The 24,085-nt window shown below is 46.3% G+C and overlaps 1 protein-coding gene and 1 pseudogene across 1 annotated transcript in view; both read left to right on the forward strand.

Moving 5' to 3' along the window:
* Positions 1–24,085, forward strand: part of HK1 (hexokinase 1) — a 1,372,133-nt gene that overhangs the window by 1,321,177 nt on the left and 26,871 nt on the right. Inside the window, exon 17 of the mRNA XM_069240524.1 lies at positions 911–1,144. Within this exon, the coding sequence (XP_069096625.1) occupies positions 911–1,144 (234 nt within the window). The remainder of the gene's footprint in view (positions 1–910; positions 1,145–24,085) is intronic.
* Positions 2,143–3,205, forward strand: LOC138302230 (claudin-7 pseudogene; annotated as a pseudogene).

Consider the following 24,085-nt stretch of genomic DNA (forward strand, 5'->3'; position numbering starts at 1 on the left):
CATATTGGAACACTGGTGAGACTGTAGTCTTGTACCCACCCTAACTCATTTCTGACACTAGCAGGCTGCAATTGTAATCAGTCCGTTCCTTGGCTCATGGCACCTGCAGAGGTAGACTGTTTCTTCTAGTCTCAGTGCCTGGAGTTTGCTGGTGACCTCTGTAGCTTCCACCCTCCTGCTATAGCCCCCTCTTTCTTGGCATCACCTATGGCCCTTCCCACCTCCTTCCTTCCACAGGATAATGAGCACTATTTACTGGCATGAATTATGCTTTGTGTCATGATTGAAGTTAGAGATACGTAATGAAATGAGTGGCTCAGCACTCATTATATCACTTTAAATAATGTTTGTATTTATGGGCCAAAAGCAAGTTATGGTCACTATGATCTTGTATGATTACAAGTGTTGGCATATGTGAGTGTGTATTTTATATTGTCAGATAATGGTACAGTTTATTTATAAAACGTCAAGTCAAGTGATCTGACAATACCCAATGGTCTTAAAATATAAGACTTTAAGAAATAAATTGCAGTGAATAACTTTCTTACAGTGACCGATTAGCCTTGCTTCAAGTGCGTGCAATCTTCAAACAGTTGGGTTTGGACAGTACTTGTGATGACAGTATTATTGTGAAGGAGATCTGCGGTGTGGTTTCGAGGAGAGCAGCTCAGGTGTGTGAAGCTGAAATGACTGCTATGATGTTTGTATTTATGGGCCAGAAGCAATTTTTGCTCACGATGATCTTGTAGGATTACAAATGTGCTGGCATTTTCTGAGTTTGTAGTTTTATATTGTCAGATAATGATACAGTTTATTTATAAAAACTCAAGTCAAGTGATCAGATATTACCTAATTGTATTTAAATATAAGACTTTGAGAAATAAATTGCGATGAATAATTTTCTTTGCAGTGACCGATTAGCCTTGCTTCAAGTGCGCGCAATCCTCCAACAGTTGGGTTTGGACAGTACCTGTGATGACAGTATCATTGTAAAGGAGGTCTGCGGTGTGGTTTCGAGGAGAGCAGCTCAGGTGTGTGGAGCTGGAATGGCTGCTGTTGTTGATAAGATCCGTGAGAATCGAGGATTGGAACACCTAGACATCACAGTAGGAGTTGATGGAACATTGTATAAACTTCACCCACAGTAAGTTTTTCTTTTTGTCTTTTTCCGAAGACGTAAAAAGCTCAAGCAAATATGATATATTTATAGTTCTTAAGAGGACATTCCTTAGGTATTTATTGTATTTATGACACATTCAGTTTCATAGAAAGTTGGAAAACATAAAACCTTAATTCCAATTTCAGGTTTTGTAAAAAAGAAAAAAAAAGCATATCCAGTGACCAACCATATATGGAATAGAACTACAGTGATCTCACCCCAAAATCAAGAGACAAGTATCCACATTTTAAAAAGCAACAGACGTTTTAGCACAATTTTTGTGAGCAAAAACTCAGGCTAATGCCATAATGTTTCTGTGAAAACAGGATACTGTCCAAAATTTCAATTGTTTATATCATAGGAAGTAACATCACATGTTTTCCTAAGCAGACTGCATCTGGCAACCATAGAAAGCCACTCCTCATAACACTCCTATGGAATTCCTACTACATGGTTCAATCCTAGAACTTCGACCTACCACCCCCAAAGCTGCAAATAATACCCAAAATATAATCCAGCTATCCATCCCACAAAATAAACACAAATGTCAGAATCTTTCAAATATATAGTCCTAAGTGTATTCTTGTTTGTGCACCTATATGCTTCTCTAGTCTCCTGGATCTCCCCTCCACTCTCATCCTTGGTACTATACAACCTTTCACACCCAATATTCCTTAACTGCTTAATTTTCTATTCTCGAGCACTATAACTGCACTTTTAACACCTCTATTCATCTTGATTTTAAAAAAGGTGTCTCACATTTTTGAAGCAGCTCATTCCTCCTCACTGTAGTCATATCTCTAGCATCGGTTTATGCCAATTTAGCGCACATAGCTCTATATTTATTATGTTCCTTGAGCTTATTGGAATTCACAGCACTCCCCTTCAATTTCCGAAGCTGTCCCTGAGTAATTCACTCTATTTGTTTTGGTACCAGATACTCTTCTTCTACGTGGAACACATTTCGCAACTCCAGTCTTAGCATGAAAGGTAATGCACACTGCCTACAACAGATTCCCCAGTCTCTTGCCAACTGAAACCATTGAGCAAGAACAGTTGTAAATTATCTTTCATAATCTATTAAAGGGTTCAACTAACCGATTGCTCCCACTGTGGTATAGTGATGTAGTTCTAATAAGCATACCAGTCATACTTCCTTCCTTCCTTCTCACCGGACACAAATTTGGTCCCATAGTCTGTAAGCAAATCATCAAGTAAACCTTCCTGATTAAATATAGCCCTTAAAAATTAAATTTACAACTTTTGAACTTATAAATAATACAGGTCATTGTGATAATCGATCATCAGTAGTACATATTGAAATGTTTCAATTGAAGCGGAGGAGGGCGGCGGATCTGGGTGGGGGAAGAGAGGCCGGAGCGGGAGAGGAGGGCACCGGAGGCCCGGGGGAGGACGAACCTTGGTGAACTTGGGGCTGCAGATGCTGGGCTTCGTGCTGGCCCTGCTGGACTGGATCGGGCTGATCATGGCCACCACCCTGTCCCAGCTGCAAATGAGCAGCTACGCCGGCGATAGCATCATCACGGCCATAGCCATGTATCAGGGGCTGTGGATGAGCTGTGTCATCCAGAGCACGGGGCAGATGCAGTGCAAGGTGTACGACAACATCCTCGCACTGCCTGCTTCTCTACAGGCCACCCTGGCGCTGATGGTGGTTTCCATTATGGTGGCCGCTTTGGGCATTGCCATCTCCACCATTGGCATGAAATGCACAAAGTGTGGCGGGGACGACAAGGTGAAGAAGGCGTGCAGTGCCATGACTGGTGGCATAGTCTTCCTGCTGGGAGGTCTGGCTGCTCTGGTTTCGTGTTCATGGTACAGCAACAAGATTGTGCGGGGCTTACACCAGTCAACGCAAAGTAGGAGTTTGGATCTGCAAACTTCATTGGCTGGGCAGGGTCGTTGCTGGTGGTCCTCGTCGGTGCTCTACTCGCTTGCTCTTGCCCAAGGATGTCTGGGTGCAAGGGTCGCAAGTACCCCAAATCGAAGGCCGCCTCCAGTGCTGGCGGCACGGAGTACGTATAAGACATGTCCGGCAACAATCTTCAGACACTACCAGTGACAAAAATGCCATCTCTTCTTGAACTCTGCAGAAGTGATCAGTTGGCACAAACTGAATTAAGTCGTCTTTGTACGCGGCAGGCAGTCATTCAATGTAAACTGTTTATGGGGTGCCAGTCTCCTGTGGCACACAATCAATCGCCTAGACTTCCCAAAGTGCCTTAGTTCCTGGGTGCCCCTTTCTTTAGTGCTCATTAACCCTGTCCTCATTTTTTAAAATGGTCTACAGTCCTTCAAGCACTTGAGTCACACGTAAGCAAAGAGCGCCCCAGGCCTTCTACTCCTTTCTACTGTGCAGGAATGCAGAAGCAGGTCCAGTTTAGGGAAAGAACACTGGCTTATGTCCCAGTTGCACACCTTTGTCACTAATTAGGGTAGGGTGGGGGAGGTGTGAAATCACACATGCAGACTCTAGGGTTCTTTGAAAGCTGATTTTATTAAAGCTGGTATGGGCTGGGAGGGTTTTTAAACCACAATTTGGGAGTACTTTATGACACCTGTGTGGTGTTGCTATGCTTGAATTAACACGGTGTCCTTGATGAGGTAGGAGGAGCAATAGATACCCAGGGTGACACCAGGGATGCCACGGTGTCCTGATCAATGTGAATCAAAAGTCCCTGAGCTGATAGCCACCTTCCACGTACCCATGCAGTTAAGATATGGTAGACTTCTGTTAACGTGTTAATTTAGCTGGTGGTGCCCTTCTGTAGACATTGCATTGTGACTTGATAGCAATTCCTGTTCACTGTAGACCATGTGTAGTGTAAGCTGGCCAGTGGGAGCATGGCTTGGTCCATTTTAGAAGGGCTGTTATGTCTCGGGAGTGATGTTTTAGATAATCGAATAAATGTGTAAAAATTGATATTTGTCTTGAGTTTATTTTTTCTTTTTGTGCTGTATCATTGGGACTTTTGCTTCACATTTTTGTACATAAATAATAAAACTTTTTGGAATAAAATAAATAAATAAATGTTCCACCTGAAAAAGCAAAGGGGTATAGTCTATCTACAGCCATGTTGCCCTTCTTGTAAAACTAGCTGGTGGTGCCCTTCTGTAAACATTGCATTGTGACTTGATAGCAACATCATTCCTGTTCACTGTAGACCATGTGTAGTGTAAGCTGGCCAGTGGGACCATGGCTTGGTCCATTTTAGAAGGGCTGTTATGTCTCGGGAGTGATGTTTTAGATAACCGAATAAATGCGTAAAAATGGATATTTGTCTTGAGTTTCGTTTTTATTTTTGTGCTGTATCATTGGGACTTTTTTTTGTACATAAATAATACAACTTTTTGGAATAAAATAAATAAATAAATGTTTCACCTGAAATAGCAAAGGGGTATGGTCTATCTACAGCCATTTTGCCCTTCTTGTAAAATACTCATATGTCCTTTGTAGAACTATCCTAATCCTGTGCTTAATAGTGCTCATGCTAATGTGAGGTTCATGCACTATTTCCAACACTCTTTATTTCCACCCTACTGGTACCATAAATAACACCGAATGTTTGACCACTACATGGTCAAGTGTCAGTTCATCAGCAATGTGAGGGTACGTCCTGTGAGAAAGTAGCCTCTTTCTAGCATGGTTACCCCCACTTTTGGCCTGTTAGTCAGTGTGTGTCAGTGTGTTTTGCCTGTCTCACTGGGATCCTGCTAGCCAGGACCCCAGTGCTCATAGTTTGTGGCCTAATGTGTGTGTTGTCAGTAGTGCTTGACTGTGTCACTGAGGCTCTGCTAACCAGAACCTCAGTGGTTATGCTCTGTCCGCTTTTACATTTGTCACTATAGGCTAGTGACTTCATTTACCAATTTCAATTGGCACACTGGACCCCCCTTATAAGTCTCTAGTATATGGTACCTAGGTACCCAGGGCATTGGGGTTCCAGGAGATCCTTATGGGCTGCAGCATTTCTTTTGACACCCATAAGGAGCCCAGACAAACCCTTCCACAGGCCTGCCATTGCAGCCTGCGTGAAATAGTGCACAAACTCTTTCACAGCGATTTTCACTGCACTTAAGTAACTTATAAGTCACCTATATGTCAAACCTTCATTTACTGAAGGTTAGGTGCAAAGTTACTAAGTGTGAGGGCACCCTTGCACTAGCAAAGGTGCCCCCACATAGTTCAGGGCCCATTCCCGGGACTTTGTGAGTGCAGGGACGCCATTACACGTGTGCACTACATGTAGGTCAATACCTATATGTAGCTTCACAATGGTAACTCCGAATATGGCCATGTAAAGTGTCTAAGATCATGGAATTGTCCCCCATTCCAAATCTGGTATTGGGGAGCCAATTGCATGCATCCTGGGGGCTCCACCATGGACCCCCAGTACTGCCAAACTAGCTCTCTGAGGCTTGCAATACAGCTACAGCTGTTGCCACCTCACAGACAGGGTTCTGCCCTCCTGGGGTCTGAGCAGCTCAGTCCCAGGCAGGCAAAACAAAGCATTTTCTTTGGGAGGAGGGTGTTAAACCCTCTCCCTTTGGAAATAGGTGTAACAGGCTGGGGAGGGGTAGCCTCCCCCAGCCTCTGGAAATGCTTTGAAGGGCACAGATGGTGCCTTCCTTGCATAAGCCAGTCTACACCGGTTCAGGGACCCCCAGTCCCTGCTCTGGGGCGAAACTGGACAGAGGAAAGGAGAGTGACCACTCCCCTGTCCATCACCACCCCAGGGGTGGTGCCCAGAGCTCCTCCAGTGTGTCCCAGACCTCAGCCATCTTGTTTTCCACGGTGTGGGGACACTCTGGAGGCTCTGAGTGGCCAGTGCCAGAGGTGACATCAGAGACCCATCCTGATAGGTCCATACCTGATATGGTAGCAAATCCCCCTCTCAGGGCTATTTAGGGTCTCTCCTGTAGGTTTCTCTTCAGATTCTACTTGCAAGTTTCCAACAGGAATCCTCTGCAACTACTACTTCATCCTCGGACCTCGGATCGACCGCAGACTGCTTTAGGAACCACTGTAACAGCAACAAAGTATCCAGAAGGGCTACTTTCCCTCTGCAACTTCAGCTCCAGCCAGTAACTGCAACAGTTTCCATGGTGTGCACGCTCTGGGGACTCCCTGTCTCCACCCTGCACCAGAAGGACCGAAGAAATCTCCCATGGTGTGGCAGAGTCACTTCCCTTCTCAAGCATGCACCTTCTAAGTTAATGACAGGTTCTCTTGGACTCCTCTTCTGGTGACGATCGTGTTCCTTGGAACACGGGGGTGGACCCTTTCGACACAGACTATCCTGTGGTCCTGCTGTCCCAATTTGGAGGAGGCAAGACCTTGCCTTCCCCGAGAAGGACAGTACCCCTGTGCACCACGTCTTCTTCACCCCCTGAGGCCTCTGTGCACTATTTGCAAAATTCCTTTGTGCACAGCCTGGCCCAGGTTCCCAATACTCTATCCTGCGACGCTCAACTCGCTGAGTTGACCTCCAGCGGCGCGGGACCCTCCTTTGTACTGCTGCACCAACTGCATTTTGCACCTCTTTTGTCCCCGTGTCCTGGGACTCCCGTGGGTGCTGTCTGATCTTCTGAGGGCTCTGTGAAGTGCTGAGAGCCCCCTCTTCCTCCTCACATAGAGTTGAGGCCCCCAGGTCCCTCCAGGGTCCAGACAGCGTCACTTTGACGCAAAATGCGACTTTGCCGGAACCAAGGCTTGTTGGAGGAATCCAGCACCAAAACTCGCCTGCATCCAACTTCTCTTCGTGGGACATCCAGTGTATCCCACAGAAACCCGCTGACATCTTCCTTGGTGCATTTCTGCAGTCTCTGTCCAACCAGGGACTCATCTTTTGCACCTTCTCATGGGTTGGCAGGGGCTCCTGTCCTTTCTGGAACTTCTTTCGACTTCTGGACTTGGTCTCCTTCCTTTGCAGGTCTTCAGATCCAGGAATCCACCATTTGTTGTTTGCAGTCTTGCTTGGTTCTTGCAATAACTCTAATCACGACTTGTAATGTGTCCTAAGGAAACTTGCAGTACTTTACTCCTACTTTCCTGTTCTCTGGGGTGTGGTATTTTACTTACCTTTGCTGTATCCTTACTCTCCCCGCAATTCTCTGCACACTACACGTGTCTAGGGGGGAATTTGTGATTAGCATTCCACTTTCTTAGTATATGGTTTGTGTTGCCCCTAGACCTATTTTCTCCCATTGCATTCTATAGCATTTCCTATTGTTTGCACTATCCTATGTCTAATTACTTACCTTATTTTGGTGTCTAGTGTATATATTGTGTATAATACTTACCTCCAGAAAGACTATTGCCTCTAAGATATTTTTGCCCTTGTGTCACCCAAGTCAACTACCTTTATTTTTGGTAACACTGAATATTGTCTTTACTTGTGTATAAGTATTGTGTAACTATAAGTGGTATTGCAGGAGCTTTGCATGTCTCCTAGTTCAGCCTAAGCTGCTCTGCTATAGCTAACTCTATCAGCCTAAGCTGCTAGAACACTACTACATTTTACTAATAAGGGATAACTGCACCTGGTGTAAGGTGCAAGTACCCAAAGTACCCACTACAAACCAGGCCAGCCTCCTACACATCCCATACATGGTTTCCTGTGATAAAGATTCCTGCACCAGATTCCATCTTTAAGAGTACTTAGCATTAGCCTGATTTTAGTTATTTCCAGTAGCTGGATTTAAATTAATTATTTTCCACGTTTTTGTGACACAACAGCAAATTCTGATCGAACAAGAAAGGTTTCTTGTTAGTTTATCAGTAGCATACGAGATATGAGTCTGACCAAGATGTCATATCTAGATTACAGAGGTGGCTGGTACATATGCTAGCTATAGCAGTGATCTGCAAGGAGGTGACACCTCCAGAGAATACAGGTTCTGGCTAGAATTTTCCATCTCATTAGTATCATATTTGTAACCCACCATCAGGTAGATTAGGTGGTGGTCATTTTAAACAGAAAAACTGAAATTGGACCACTGAGATAGGGAGGAGTTTGCCCCAAGCTGTTGTGATAGATATAAGACTCAAGATCCCCGCCTTTTGGCCTCTTTGGACCTAGGATGGACCTGTAGAGCTAGCATTGAGTTCAAGCTGAACTCTGACCACCAAGTGCTTATTCCCCCTTGCTTTGTTATGCTGGCCGAAGGTCTGACAACACAGAAGTCCTCTGTGTGACAGGTATGCAGAGCGACAACTGTAACACTTCGCCTGTAGGCAATGTTAGGGTATTCTCATTCTCAGAGAGTACTGTATAGAGAGTGGTAAGAGTGGGTGTATGAAGTAGAGAATCTGGTGCTGTAAACCATGATGGAGACATTCATTGTGTTAACTCACATAATAACCCTTATCATGGAAATCTGTTTCATAAGATATGTGGTCATGGCACATGTACTAATTCATATAATTCTACAATACATGTTTTAAACATACATTGTGTCATAATTACAGATTTCAGATACTTGAGTGTGACAGGGTTGCGTCCTCGACACCACTATGTCCCTGGAGAGGTACTGTTTTGTTTGCCATAGTGCACATCTGATCCTGTAAAAAGGGCAGGGTGCAGGTGTGCAGGAGACACGTCTTTCATATACGTAGTGCGTTGAACTCAGTCCTTGTGTTATTGGCATAAGGGGTCTAGACTCGTAGACTTAAGGTATATCCCTATGATAGGTAACGTATGTGGCCACTCTTCCCTGACAGACTTGGCTAACTCATGTTCTATTAAACTTTGTTTCTACCCTCTTCACTCAGAGGTCCCTCAAAAACCATACTAGAATTTCAGCTGTTACATCGGTAGTTTTTACATCAGGCGCCAATATATAGCATCAGTCACGGATAGCCCAACATAGAAGCATCAGGGAGGCGCACAGGCGGAGGGGGGAATTAACGTGGGAGGGAGGGGGGAGATTATATTAAAAATAATAAAATAATTTAAAAAAAGACTTACCTCCCCGCTGCTCCATCTGCTCCTCCCACTCCTCTGTAGGCACAGGCTCTCAGCCTGCCGTGTGCCAATCCTGACGCTGCTCAGAGCAGCGTCAGGATTGGCTTTGAGTGCCCAGTCAGGTCTTTCCCAGGCAGACCGGGAACCGGTGCAGACTCTCTCCTGCCCAGCAACTGTGTTGCTGGGCTGGAGCGATCCCACTGCGCATGTGTGTTTGGCCAGCCTGAGACGGCCGGCCAAACACACATGCGCTCTGAGGAGGAGTGCTGAGCACTCTCCCCTCAGTGCTTGTCACCCCCATGGACCGCCCCTTTACCCCAAAAAAGGTAAGCACAGTTTATTATAATTTTTGGGGAAAAGGTGTGCAGCTGCCGCTGCTGGCGGGGGGGGCACAACGCTCCTCCGCCCTTATGGAGGAGCCATCTCTGGCAGCTACAAGCTTTCAATGAGGACTGGCAACACTGGGCGCATCTTCCGGATCAAAGAAACGGTGGCTGACATCTGCCCATTGTTGCATATCCAATTCTGGGAGTCTCCTCATTAGGTAAAACCAATACACCTGGGGGGAAATGGAGGTGCTGTGAAGCTCCTTGTGGAGACCCTCCAAAAACGAGCACAGCAGCATAGTTGCTCCGGTAATACCATCAACTAAGCTAATATCAGATGCGCCTCAGCATAGCAGATACTGCCACTTGAGGTATTAAAACCAGCATCCTTTTCCCCTGGCACACCGGCTTTAGGGTATCAGGGTTTAGACCTGAGCTGCAACAACACTTCTTGGCAATCCTGTTTGATGATGATCATCTGTTTGGCCCCCAAGTGGACCAAATGCTTGAAAACATCAAGAAGGACACTGAAATTGCAAAGTTCAATGGTGCCCTGCAATCCCCAAGTTCTAGATCTGCCTTAAATAGCCAGCAAACCAAGGGTGGTATTAAAATGGTGGGCTCAGGCCAGATACTACTATATCAATTGTATGAACAGACTTTCAGTACTTCTAGCAAATGAAGATGTTTCAGCAGGGTCCATACGGGAAACGACCATGGTAGAGGCAGAAGTGGCTTGGCTAGGTGAATCTCTGCTAGCAACAGTGACTCCCCATCCCTTCCTGCGTTCATCTGTTGGGGAAAACTGAACCACTTATTCGCTCAGTGGAAGGACATCACTTCAGATCAGCGGGTCCTCTCCATTGTGCCAGAAGTGGAACTCAAGAATTCCACACTATCCCTGCCAACATCCCTCCGCCTCCAGATCCTCAGCTCAGACCAGATCCATTTTCTAGAGGAAGAGGTTCAGTGGCTGCTTGTAAAGGGCGCAGTTAAACCAGTGCCTGCTCAACGATTCAGGAGAGCAGTGTACTCCCTCTGCATTCGCATCCACAAAATAGACAGATCCCTCTGGCTGATCCTAGACCTCTGGCAATTGAGCGAGCTCATTCTCTCTAAGCACTTTCACATGGCTACCCTGCAGGACAATATCCTGCTGTTCTGCCAAGGCAACTCACTGTCAGTGCTGGATCTGATAGACACATACGTTCCATCGCGATCCACCCAGCACATCATCAGTACCTTTGATTCGTGGTGAGTGGATGACGCTACCAGATTTAGATAGATGTTACCCGTCAGAGTCACTGTATCCCCAAGGGTATTTAGAGAATGCCTAGCGATAGTGACAGGACACATCTGCAGAAGGACTGTCACGTAGGCTCTCATTAGTCTAATGAGACTACTGGATTTTGAGCGGCAGAATCGCCTGCGGTGTGGGAGACTAAGTCTAACCCACTGCGGGTGACACCTGTCCCTCCAATCTGGGTTTTGCTCCGGCTAACTAGCAGTTCAAAGGATGTTGATGATTGGGCAGCTGAGCGCATGACATACTTGGCTTCTCAGGGAAATCCTGGTCACTCAAGCCTCATCCGGTTCTCTCACTTACAATTCAGTCTCATATATAAATGACAAACAGAAGCAGTATATGTTTCAATAATGAGTTTAATAAAACAACTGCATCTTAGATAGCAAAGCGTGAGCTGCAATAACCAGAACGACACAACATGACAGTATTAAAATTGTGATGAGAAGAGTGAAACATAAGAACAACCCTAACATATTGTCACTGTTTTCAATAGACTAATCCCTACCTAGGCTAGGATAGAGCACAGCATGTTAAGCTCTAAGTCTGCCCTTCAGGTTCCCCTGGGAAGACATCAACCCCTATACCTGAGCAAAGGCCTACGGTCTGTGTTAGCATCTGTAGCGAAGCATTTGGCAATCAGCATACATTTGTGGTTCTCTGGCTGGAATCTCCCTCTAACGTGTACCGTGCTGTAGCCTTGGAAGAAGCACAGAGTGATCAAGAATGTCTTGTTTGAGAACAGAGTGCTGACCTAGGCAAAAACAGTTAGATAGACAGAAATAAAACAAGACCATAAAAATGGTTATTGTAACAATAATAAGACAAAGCTGAATAAAATATATCTAGGTTAAAGTGCACAGCGGCCTAGTGTGTTAAAATAACGTGCATGGAGCTATAACTAAAATGGCTACACAACACCCTCCCCTTGTCGGTTGAAAGTGGTTCAAAGCCAAAGATATATACATTTATTGCTAAAAAGCTCAACCTAAGATATATATATAAAAGCAATGTAAATGATGACAAGTCGAAGGGACACATGAGCATCCAACGTAACAATTTAAAACATGAGCATGTGGCATAAGACCTAATTCAAAGGGCAAGTCAATTTTGAAAAGTTCCAATTTATTCCTGAGTCAGGGAAATTAGGAGATCTTCCACTTCGGCCGATGTTAGTCATCGCCAAGAAGGATCAAGGAGCAGTTGTGTTCCGTAGCCTCAGCCTCAGCCAAGGCAGCATTCCGTGGTGTGCCCAGAGTTGAGCCGTGAGCTACATTCTCCAAGAAGGGTATCTCATAAGTAGCTTCTCGTTGCAGACGCAACCTCAATGTGCATGTCCGGTAATGAACCCTTAGCGAGAACATCAACAGATCAGCGTCCAATGTAGGCAAGCGCTGCTTTGAAAGACAGACTTCCAGTGCATGTTCGAAAGAGCACCAGAGGCACCGAAACACGGGCTGCACACAGTACAAGACCGGTCTAAAGACCAGCCACATTCCAATTGCTCAAGAAGTGTTGCTAAAAAAAACTGCATTATGCGTTCACGGAACAGCTGCGCTGATGGGAGCGCCTTCATTCCTTCTTGTTGCAGCGGGAGAGCCATTGTGCATAAAAAATATCAACAGCAAGATGCCAGCTAATAAAGCCAAAGTTATTGGAAATCCCCCGAAAATGCTAGAGAAAATTGAGTGGATTGCTGATGGTATCAAACCGAATACGGAGGAGAAGGTGTGAATGAAACCAGAACAAACAGCTTTGAAAAAATGTGTGATGCCAGTTGTACTGGACGCATTAAATATTCGTCCCACGAGCTCACCAAAGTGTCTTGGAAAGTTTGTATTTAATAGGGACTGTATCTCTGCCGACGACCTTGCTACCTGAAGTGCGTAGGTCTCGAGCGCAGATGTGAGGGCCACATGCTTTTGAAACAGTAAAGCCTTGAGTCTGTTCAACTTGTCAAAATTCACGTTTGAAGTAGGAATGTGAGGCCATATGTCAGCTACCTCTTTAATTTTAGTGGGGGGGGGAGTATACTCCCGCAGCATGTGACGACCTTAGAGACCGAAACAACGTAAACTATTCCGGCACGCATGCCACAACAGTCTTCACCATTGAGGAGGACGTTTGAAAGCAACTGGAACGTGGGTCTAATCAAAGGGACTGGAACTCCCTTCAGATAACAAGCCACGTTCACAGCAGAGACGTTGCACGCCCCATGCAAGGACAGCTGTTTACAAACCATTGAATGGCTGACTGAAGTCTTGCATTAACTACCGCTAAGAAAGACTTCTTTCATGCCACTGAAGCATTTGTACAAGAAGGGAAGCTCCCACACCTCATGGATATAACTATCTCCCAGCTTTTCATATCTGCCTACCGGAATGTGTTTTAAATAGTAGGTGAATTGAAGTGTTGAAATAGGCAGATTAATGACCCCATGTATTAGCCACTCAGCAGATGGTATTTCAGCCACATTAAAAGGCAACGTTTCTAATTTCTCGATGTTAAGCATGACAAGTCGCTTCCTTCTTAGCCATCAGTTGTTGTTGTCGCGTTAAATTAAAGGAAGACAATATCTCCCTCTCACTGATAATGCTGCCAGGGAACGCGACCCGCCTTCAACGTTTGAAGTGTCCAACTCAACTTCATAATAGACCTTAGTTGACTCTGTCCATAGTGTAAAGAAAACATATCTGTTTGTATAATAATGTATATAGCAGAAGAGACAATATTACTTAAAGTATATATCCGGTCGGACAACGTATTAATCCCTTTATCCACAAAAGCTAATGCTTTTTTCAGATTTTCCTGGTCTATTTGCCTTAACCGGGCAGCTGCTTCTTGTTGAGAAAGCTTCCAAATTTCATTATCTACTTCATATAAGAAACGCTTCCTACGGTGTTTTCTGGGGCCTAACAGGAAGTCCTGTAAGTCAGTGTTATTAGACAGGAGACAGTTGTTCTCTAACCGCATCTAGTGAGGATGATTTTAACCATTGCTGGCACAATTTTCTTACACTATATGTCGTAACTATACCTGCATATTCGGATGATATAGAGCGAGGGTTCAGCCTACTAGTTCTAAAAAACCCCGAGGAGTTGATAAAACGTTCATAACACCCATTGGTATCTATTGGCTACAATAACCCCCCTTCAGAACATGTCAGTGAAACATTAAATGTACCATTCTGGACCCATTCGTCGAGCTGATCTTCAGTTGCATTTGTATATTTTTGCCACTTATAAAACTTTGCGAGGGCAGATATACTGGGCATGTTTAATTCCTTAATTTTAGCTAAGCCTAAACAACTTGTTTGTTGTACTGTTTTATTTAAAAATATTATTTGTACAGGAATGAGGCATGCTCTAAATAAAGCTTTCTATCCCCTAATTTGCCAATTTTGTGTTCCCAATACACTTTTCAGATCGATCGACTTCAGCCAATATTCATAGCCTTCTATAGACAACCGGGAAACAAAGGATTCTGAATATATAAATTTTGTATTCATCATTAATATATGTATATTCTTAGTTGGTGGTACCTTAAAATAATATGACTCAGCATTTTTTACATTGTGCCCAGAAAAATACGTAAACTTTTCAGAATATGTTTTGGGATTCCACTGTGGTGGAGTCGGACAATGTACCCATTGTGTATAATTAAAAACAGTTTTGGGGCTGCTCGCTCTATGTATGAAATGGTGCCCATAATAATTATAGCAAAATATATCACCATAATTGTCTTTAGATTGATAAACATATTTGTTTTCAAAGACAGTATAATACTGCAATTCAGTCATCATAGAATCAACTGTTTTCACAACCCAATCATCAGAAACAATGCCTGGTATTACAATATTATTCATTGATAATTTGAACACATATGGAATTTGAATTACTTCCGTGGGACCATATATATCAAATATTACTTTGTCCCAAACAATCCCATCAGGAATTGGTACTGCGGAAATGTTCACAAATGATAAGTCTCTTCGGACCTTATGTGATGAAAAATTTGGTTTTAAGACCTCCTCCACCAATTCAACTGTTCAGGAAGAAAATGACCATATATTAATAAGAAAAAGGTAATAACAAAACCAATCCAAAGTAGGAAAGCTAGGACAGTCAAAGAGAGCCATAGATAGTTCCATGGAAAAACAAAATATATTTCTTTAAGCCACTTTTTTAGCTGTTCTTGACAAGTCAGCTGTCGAAGAGGCAAATGAGTCTGAAAAGTCATCATTGAAGTTGGCAAAATATACAGAAGCAGTTTGTGCAAATGGTGGATCCATGGTCAGTGGAGGGGTTGGTGTTTCCCACGGTGGGACGCTTTAGATAGTACCATCCGTCTGTGTTGGAGTTGAGTCAACTCTGTCAACAGATTCTATATTGTGTGATGTTAGTGGAGCCAATGCAAGATCATCTTCCACCCTCCCAAAGCTCGGAGAGATGTCGGTGTTGGTATAAACAACTTGTAGAGGAACTTCTTGACCAGTAGTGAGAGGGATTCGGGTACCACTGGACGTTCCTCTTGGTCGGTTGTGCAGGATCGGCCACATGGTGTAATTTGACAGTGTTGATGGAGACAAAACGATTTTCTTTGGCACCTGCCAACAGTGGTAAAATTACAGTTCTGATACCGTGTATCTCTAATACTGGGACTGGTGCTCGGTAAGAAGGGCCAAATTCCTTTTTTACATCGACTTTCTCACGTATGAGATCCCCAACTCTGGGAATCCAGCCGGTAGATGTTACAGGCACATCCTTGATTCCTGTGGAGGCAGCACTGATAGAAGAATTATCGTCACTGAATTGTTGCAGTTCCTGTAAGACAGTGACACGTTCATTTATGTCAAAAGGTGTTTCTGCTGCCTCCACGCCAGGACCATCAAGATCTGAAACATACATTCGAGTTTCGAACAGGCACTCGTATGAAGTACGACCCCCCAGCGACCTTCTAGGCAGATTATTAAGTGCTCTCTGGACTCCATATAGGTGGTTAAGCTAACTATGACCCGTACCTAAGACTCTGGCTGTTAAGGATTGCTTTAAATCACAGTTTAATTGCTCCACAACACTATTTCCCTCAGGATGAAATGGAGACGAGTACTGGAGTTGGACCCCCAACGAAGCCATGGCGTCCCTGACTGCCCTTGAGGCGAAAGCAGGGCCCTCGTCTGAATGGAAAGCTGCAAATGCATATGCACCGATAAAGACTCGCAAATCTTTAATAACAGTCCGAGCATCAGCCGAATGTTGTGGCCACACCCATAAAAATCTGGAGCATGAATCAACAGCGGCTAAGATATACTTTTATGCACTATCCAGTGTTAGGCGACCGCAATGATCCAAGTTCACACATTGTAATGGTTTGTTTGAAATCAAGAGGGGTGTCCGCGGCGGGCGTTTGGCCGTGGAAACTTTAATTTGTTGACAGATGTCACAACAAAGGACATACTGCTTGGTCTCTTTATAGAAACCTGGCCACCAATAACAGGCCTGCAAGATCGAAATTGTAGCCACCACACCAGCATTGGCAGAAGCCACCCCCGCATGCGCTGCTTTAATAAATTGTGATCTTATATATCTATTGTGAATGTGTCGTACCCCTGCGCATGGTATCTTAACTCAGCGTTCAGCATACCTCCCATTTGGTAAGAATATTTGTCTGGAAATCCTTTAGGATAGGGCGTACCATCAGCTGTAGCTGTCATGGCAGCCCATATGTCTGCGTTCGGTTTTGAACTCAGGCGAGTCACCACAGTTAAAGCAGCCATAGCCACTGCTGACTTTGCGGCTTCATCAGGCAATGTATTTCCAGCAACGTGTATCCCAACGCGCTGGTGTCCAAGTGTATGGACATTTGGTAGCGTTTCTTTCAGATCTGCTACTTTCCCCCACAGAAGTCTGTGTTTTATAATGTTGCCTTTGGAATCTCTGAACCCATTCTGGTGCCAATATTGCAGGTATTAATTAAAGGACTGGACACAATAATATGAATTATGAATCACAAACAATCAGCGTGGGCTGTGCAGGATTTGCACTCACCAGGATTGAACAGTGGGCAAACCACCCACTTGGGAGACTTGAGAGACTGTGGCTTTGCACTCCCGAGGATTGAACATTGGGCAAACCACCCACTGTAGAGACTTGAGAGACTGTGGCTTTGCACTCCTCAGGATGGAACAGTTGGCATGTGGCCCCCTCGTGGATTTGGCTTCGTGCACTCAGCCGACTGAGGTGCCCCCCCTTTCCCTCCCCCTGAGGTGCCTGTTTATTTGCTCTCTTATGCCCCTGCGGTGTTCTCTCCGTCATGGTCGGGGATCTTGTGTGGGCCTCGCCCATACTGTGTGGTCCCAGTGTTCTACGGACTTTTTTAGAGCACTACCTGGACTACTTTGCTTGGTATATATTTTGTACATGGTGTATATATATATTTCTGCTTACTCGCTTTTAATATATTACAATGGTTACACTAATTTTCTATTGTCTTTGCATTCTTCCATGGGGTTTGGGGGGTGTAACTGTGATGTATTGATATGCATTAGTGTGTGTGTTGTAGTGGGTGGGGGTGTCACGTGTGTATGTCCCTGCTTTTTCCCTCCCCTGTGTCGTAGGTGCAGTACTCACTGTGGTCTTCGCCGCCGGCGTTCGTGCTCCTGGTAGAGGAGCAGGAAGACTATTGCAGGTAGAATTTGGAGTTCCGGATCCATGGCGTCCTCGTGGGGTGTGTAGAGGTGAGCGTTTTTCCTTCGGGATCCCTGTTTCCGCCGTGTTTTTATCCGCGGTGAATCCGCCCAGGAAAAGGTGGCGGATTGGCCTATCATAATAGTGTGGGCGTTACATCGTCTCCCACCTGTCTGTTGGCAGTGAACGCCGCGCTGTTTGTTTGTACCGCTGTGGGGGTCGGAGTGTTAAAGTGGCTGTCTTTGTTGGCAGTGTCCGCAACGGTCGTAATTGCAATTTTTTACCGCCGCTCAACACCGTCCGCCAGGGTTGTAATGACCACCTAAATCTTTGGTCTGTCCCATGGTGGGGAGGAGTAGTGCGAAGGTCCTGATGATGATTCCTGTGTCCTAGTGTAGGTGAAGAGGGTTCCCACAGGGCTTCACTCCTCTGACGACCCTGATCAGATCACACTTCTTGCTGGTCCCAGTGACACCCACTGCCATACAGGGTGACAATGTACTGCACACTGACTCCAACCCTATTGGCAGAGCAAAGTTCTTTCCTGTGGCCTTCCTTGCACACAAGTTTCCCGGCTTTCCACTGTGTAAGGGCTGTATCCCACTCTGCACAGCAATCTGTCCACTCCTGCAGCCCTCCTGGCATACGGGGTCACCGATCCCTCACTACACACGGGCCCTGGCCTGATCAGCACAATGATGATCACAATTTGCTTCATGGCCGACTCCTGACTGCACACGGGCGATGGCTCATTCACCACAACAATGTCCACAGCTCACTTCACACTGGCCCTCCTTCCCCAACAGCATCCTGGCAGTGACCTGAATGGTGCAATAGCAAGATTCCTCATACCTGGCAAACTGAGTCCACTTGACACGATTCCCCACTGGACCTCACTCCCTCCAGCTCTCTCCTCCTCCTCAAAGTGCACACTGGTCTTGGCAAGCTGGCAGTCGCTGGTGCACTAGGCTTCAGGGCTGTTAGTCTTGGATTCCTAGAATGATGTCCTCTCACCCAGCTGGGAGACTAGCAGGCCTCGGCCCCTAGCCCTGGTCACAGGCAGTCTTGTAGAGTTTCTCCTCACACAGCTAACTGGCGACTTGACAGTTGACAATTTTTGGGATGTCAAGCTGCCCTACTTATAGTCTATTTCCAGACAGCAAATGTGATTTAAAGTCTGGGCTTTTTAAGGTTACCTTAGGGGTCTGCTTGCTTTTGAAGTGCCCATTCCTCTACCCGTTCTTCCTCCTGAAAGCCCCACAACACAGGCCATGGGAGTGACTAGATTTCACAACTGTCAGCCACAGTGAAATGTGTATCAAAACATTGGTCCATGGCCCCAGCCCGACTCTTTATGGTTCTCTTATCAGCCCCATCTCCTTCCTAAGATGTGCGCAGGCACTTCCTTGTGACCTCTCTCTGAATCAGGGAGGAACTTTGAAGTGTACGGGGGAGCCTGGCTCTCCCTTCTCCATTTTGTCCCACCCAGATCACATTAATGCAACAAAACACAAATCTGTCTTTCGGAAGTGGGGGGTTCATGGGGGGTCATCTATCTCCTATCCTTTCACCATGCATCCCTGGGTCTCCCAAAAAGCAACCCAGACTCAGTCATGTAATTTACCCATCTGATAGAGACTTCTAGTTGCAGATTCCTTTCCTTATAATTTTCCCTCAGGTGTCAGACTGGATCCGGAGATTTTTCTTCGAGCAATAACCTTGCGTGTCGGTAGGTGGCATCGGTCGACTCTGCAGGCATTGTAGGTGTTGTGGTCGACGTGATGACGTCGGGAGTAGTACATAGACTCCACCCTCGCGCAGTGACGTCAGTTCTTTTCTTTCCGCGCCACACAGTCATCCGGAGAGAGCTACCCTGGCTATTTTTTGGATGAATTCAACTGTTTTGTTGAAGTTTTTTGTGTACGACTTTGGTGTGTCGAGATGTCCCCGAAGACCAGGTTCAAGCCTTCTGAGGACTGCCATCGGACGATGTCGGTGACGGATCCTCATCGCGTTTGTCTGTGGTGCCTCGAGCGCGCCCACGACCTCAAGCCGTGTTCAGAGTGTCGGGCCATGCACCCGAAAGCTTTGAGAGAGCGGTCCCTGAAGCTAATGGCGGCCCGGCACTCGACTCTGCATAGGTCCCAGTCTCGAGATTGATCACGGTGTCATCACCACTCGTCTTCTTCAAAATCCTCGGGTCAAGGTAAGAAGTCGAAGAAGTGCCATTGCTCTCAGTCTTCACCCCGTTGCTCAGCCGACGCGACGCAGGATGAGAGTCCACACACTAGGCCTCCGTCCTCGGAGCCTGCGTCTGGGTCGACTCTGTGCTACCCTGAGTTTCCCGGAGCCGGAGCGACCCCCGCTGAAGGAGTTTTACGAGGCCATGCAGCTCATCTTTGGGCGGGCTGACCCCGATGTGGCGCCTTTGGGCCCAAGGAGTTCGGCTGAGGGGCCTTCAGGTTCTGCACTGGCGGCTTCGGCCCCGGCCACCGAGGTTGCCTCTGGATCCGTGTGCAGATCTGCACCAATGCCGGTCGCACCTTCGAGACCTTCCCCGGCGCCAGGTGGATTGTTGACGCTCCCGACGTCGGTAGAGCCCACTATCGATGTTGACCCAGTTCTTATCCCTGACGACTCGGAGTCGGAGCGGAGTCGGCTGACGCCACCATCGGTTTCGGTAGGGCCTATTCGCCCGAGGTTGGATTCAGACCCTTTTTCCTATGGGTACGAATACGGGGAGGAATTCGAGGGGTCCCTGGACCCTTATGAATACCAGGATGACCCTGCTATGGACTGCGCACAGGATTTGGGTGAAGCCAGTGGTCCGGCTACTTCTCCAGACGCTGGCATGCCTACCGTGGCTATGGCGGAGGGAGCTACTTACAGTATGGTGGTCAGTAGGGCAGCTGAGGTCCTCATTCTTGAGCTACCTACTGTGGAAGTCAGGTCTAGTCTCCTGACAGAGGTGCTTCAGCCTGGGGCTTCTATTTCAGAACCCCTTCTCCCATTCAATGAGGCCCTCACCGATTTCTTTTTGGGTACATGGTCCAAACCTAACACAGACTCAGATTATTTCTGCCTTGGAGCCAGGAGACTGGATGGTAGCGTTGGACCTACAGGACACTTATTTCCACATCCCCATCCTGCCTGCCCACAGACATTACCTACGTAGGTCACGAGCACTTTCAGTTTACAGTGCTCCCTTTCGGCCTTACCAGCGCCCCTCGAGTGTTCACAAAAGTGATAGCAGTGGTTGCAGCTCATCTGCGCAGGTTAGGGGTCTCAGTCTTCCCCTACCTTGACGACTGGCTGTTGAAGGTGCCTTCGCCCCAGACAGTCGTCTCCCACTTTCAGACTATGGCGAACCTCCTGCACCAGCTGGGGTTCACTATAAACGTGCCGAAGTCACACCTGACTCCCTCTCAGATGCTCCCTTTCAGTGGAGCTGTTCTGGACACAGTGCACTTTCGGGATTATCCTCCCGACAAGCGAGTCCAAGACATTCAGGCTATGATTACGATCTTTCAGCCTCGGTCTTGGGTTTTGGTGAGACTGACTTTGAGGCTGCTGGGCCTCATGGCCTCCTGCATCCTGCTAGTAACACATGCCAGATGGCATATGCGGGCTCTGCAGTGGGACCTGAAGTTCCAGTGGGCGCAGCATCAGGGAAATCTCTCCGACGTGGTAGAAAGGTAGCTTTTGGTACAGAAAGCGTGCCTTTTGTGATCTGGTGTAAATCCGTTTAATAGTTTTAGAGATATTAAATGAAAAAGCAATATAGATATCTCGGGACACAGAGGCTCTGCTGATTCAACAGTCCTCATGCTGATATCTTATTGGCTGCCAATACTTCAACCAGGAAGTGTTGGAAGCCATTTTGGGACTCTGCTTCAGCCAAGCCCCCCCAAAAAAGTTTTTTAAAAAAAAAAAAAAGAAAGAAAGAAAGGAAAGGGGGCAGGGTACCAATACCCAGAACCCCTAGTCTTGGTGCTGGGGTCCCCCTGCGACTCCATCCGGGCAAAAAAGCATTTTTTTAAAAAAATTGGTGAAATTTGAAGAGGATACACAAATCTGTCAAAAATGAAAAAACAAAACAAAACTACAAGTGCAGTCTCCCACGTTTATTCTCAATTTAGCCCCCGGGTGAGCCATGTCACGGGGCATGAGCATTTTATAAAAACAGGAGGGAGTTCCCAGGGCTCCCCTCCAAGGGCTTAGATATACCCCGGGGACCACCACTTCCCCAGGGCTAAATAATTTTTTTTTACAGGGGGGGGCCACATGGACCACCCCCAGGCCCGAGATCACCACCTCCTCTGGGCTATTTTTTTTAAAAAGGAGGGCGCACAGACCCCCTTCCTGGGCCTTTCACATGCCCCGGTGACCACAACCTCCACGGGGCTAAATTAGACATTAAGGTGGACTTCCAAGCCCAGAGACCACCACCTCCCCAAGGCCCAATACCATTTTTAAAATGCTGAGGGGGGCATGTGGTCCCAATCTTGGGCCATCTACGGCCCTGGGGACCACCACCTCCCTGGGGCCATCCCTTGCAAAAAAAAAGGAGGGGGGCATGCAGCCCAACTCCTGGAGCCACTAATGGCCCTAGGGATCTTCTTCCCCCAGGGCCTGTTCTTACCATCTCCCAAGGTGCCCACCTTCGGGAGATAGCTGTTTGCTCTTGCATAGCTGGAGCTGTGACAGCTCCCGCCAAGCAAGAGCAAACTAACTTTTATCCCAACAAGCAGGAGCTGTCAAACTGTTCCCGCTTGCTGAGAGTGGACTTTTCATCTGCTTCCCTGCCCACTTTCATGTGGGGAGGGAAACAGATGAATGATTGCTCCAGCATGCAGGGAGCTGCATATTTAGCAGGTTTATGCGTACAGGAGCAGTGCCAACTCCTGCAGGAGGTGGAGAGCCAACTATGTCCGCACAGGCCCTGAGGCTCCCCCTCTGTTTTTCATGAATGTACAAACATATACACAATGTCTTCTCGACCTTTTCCCAGGGTGATGGTCAGCCTACTAAAAGGCCCCACAAGCGCATGGCTAACTCAAAGCAAGTGTGTTTTCTCTGCAGTTTCACCTTGAAAAGTTATCTGTAATCCTTGATGGAGGTGTTTGCATCCTTGCTCTTTCGAACACAAAATCCAATGTATTTTCTGCGCCTGCCGCGATCCGGATGCGGCAGGGGCAGAGTTCTGCAGGCATAAAGCCATTCTCACCGGGCAGAAAGCTAGTTGGTGTTCTAGTGTTCGTGCCTGCATTTTCCTCCAGTCTGGTTCTCTTACCTTCAGGCTCACTACACGCTACGTTCAGCATCTTCAGCAGTTCTTCATCTGCCCTTTTCTTTGCTTCACAGCGTCCTCAGTATCCTGCTCGGCCATCCCTGCTAAGCTCCTGAAATATTCCTGCAGATACAAAGAAGGAAAACAAGGACATTTAAGGAATCACATTCTTTACGCCTATTGGTTGCAATGTGTGATGTGCTTATAAATAATTTACTGTATGAAACTATACTTATCTGATCACAGCACTCAGCCTCAGCTATTCTGACACATGGGGAGATAAACCTATGGACAAAAGTGATAGCTATATGTACTTGTCCCTGAACGCCAAAGAAATAATTTCAAAGAACTCTTATCAAGGCTTTACATATTTCTCTACTTTTGAGCCTTTTATTGTCACCCAGAACAGAAAATTATGAGGTATACTTAACCCTCACACAAGTATGTAGGGGCTATTGTGCTATTAATTCCTGTTACCACTTAAATATATACTCTCTATTATATTGCCTTAGATTGCATTTACCTACATAACGGAAGAGGTGATTCACTCAGGTAGTCTTACTCCAGTAATACGCAATATCTACACAAGTTGTGCAGTTCCTATCTTCCTAGTAGATTTGCTGATCCCCACTTTCTTTTCTATTTTACTCAGGAAGGCTTACCAAACAAATCTGGGTAACACATACATCTCTGATCTGATTCTGTGGGACCTGTGCTTCTTTCTCTTCCATCCCCTCTTTCCCCATTTAACCTAGATCGGCGTTGTCCAGTGTTGGGCTGTCTAAGTGGTGCGTGAAGTTGGGAGCTTACCTTGTGAAATTCTAACGCTCCTGCAAAAACTAATTTGAGATCTGACTTACAAGCATGTAAAACGGCCTAGAAGCCCGGACCCTTTGCCCCCCCCCCCCCCAAATATACATTAGTGTATACAAGGTCTTCCCGCCTTTTTCTGGGATGATGGACATTTTACTATAAGGCCCCCCAAGCTCATTTCCACCGATTTTGGAGCCTCGTTCTTAATGCATAGGAATATGACAACATCTTCACCATCCTTGCTCCTTCAAGCTCATTATCCTACTAGTGATACAATGAGCATGTAAAATGGCTTAGAAGTCCCGTCCTTTTGGCCCCACCATATATTCCTTAGTGCATGCGAGGTCTTCCCCGCTTTTTCCAGGGTGATGGATAGCTTACTTAAGGCACCCCCACGAGTGCATTTCCCACTGATCTTATAGAGGTGCGTTCTTGATGCAGAAGAATATGGTCACACCACCACCAAACAAAAAAGCACTTACTTCTGTAAAGTGCAAATCATCCACAATTGGCCCAGGGA

Source organism: Pleurodeles waltl, chromosome 6 (genome assembly GCF_031143425.1).
Source record: "Pleurodeles waltl isolate 20211129_DDA chromosome 6, aPleWal1.hap1.20221129, whole genome shotgun sequence".
Classification (NCBI taxonomy): domain Eukaryota; kingdom Metazoa; phylum Chordata; class Amphibia; order Caudata; family Salamandridae; genus Pleurodeles; species Pleurodeles waltl.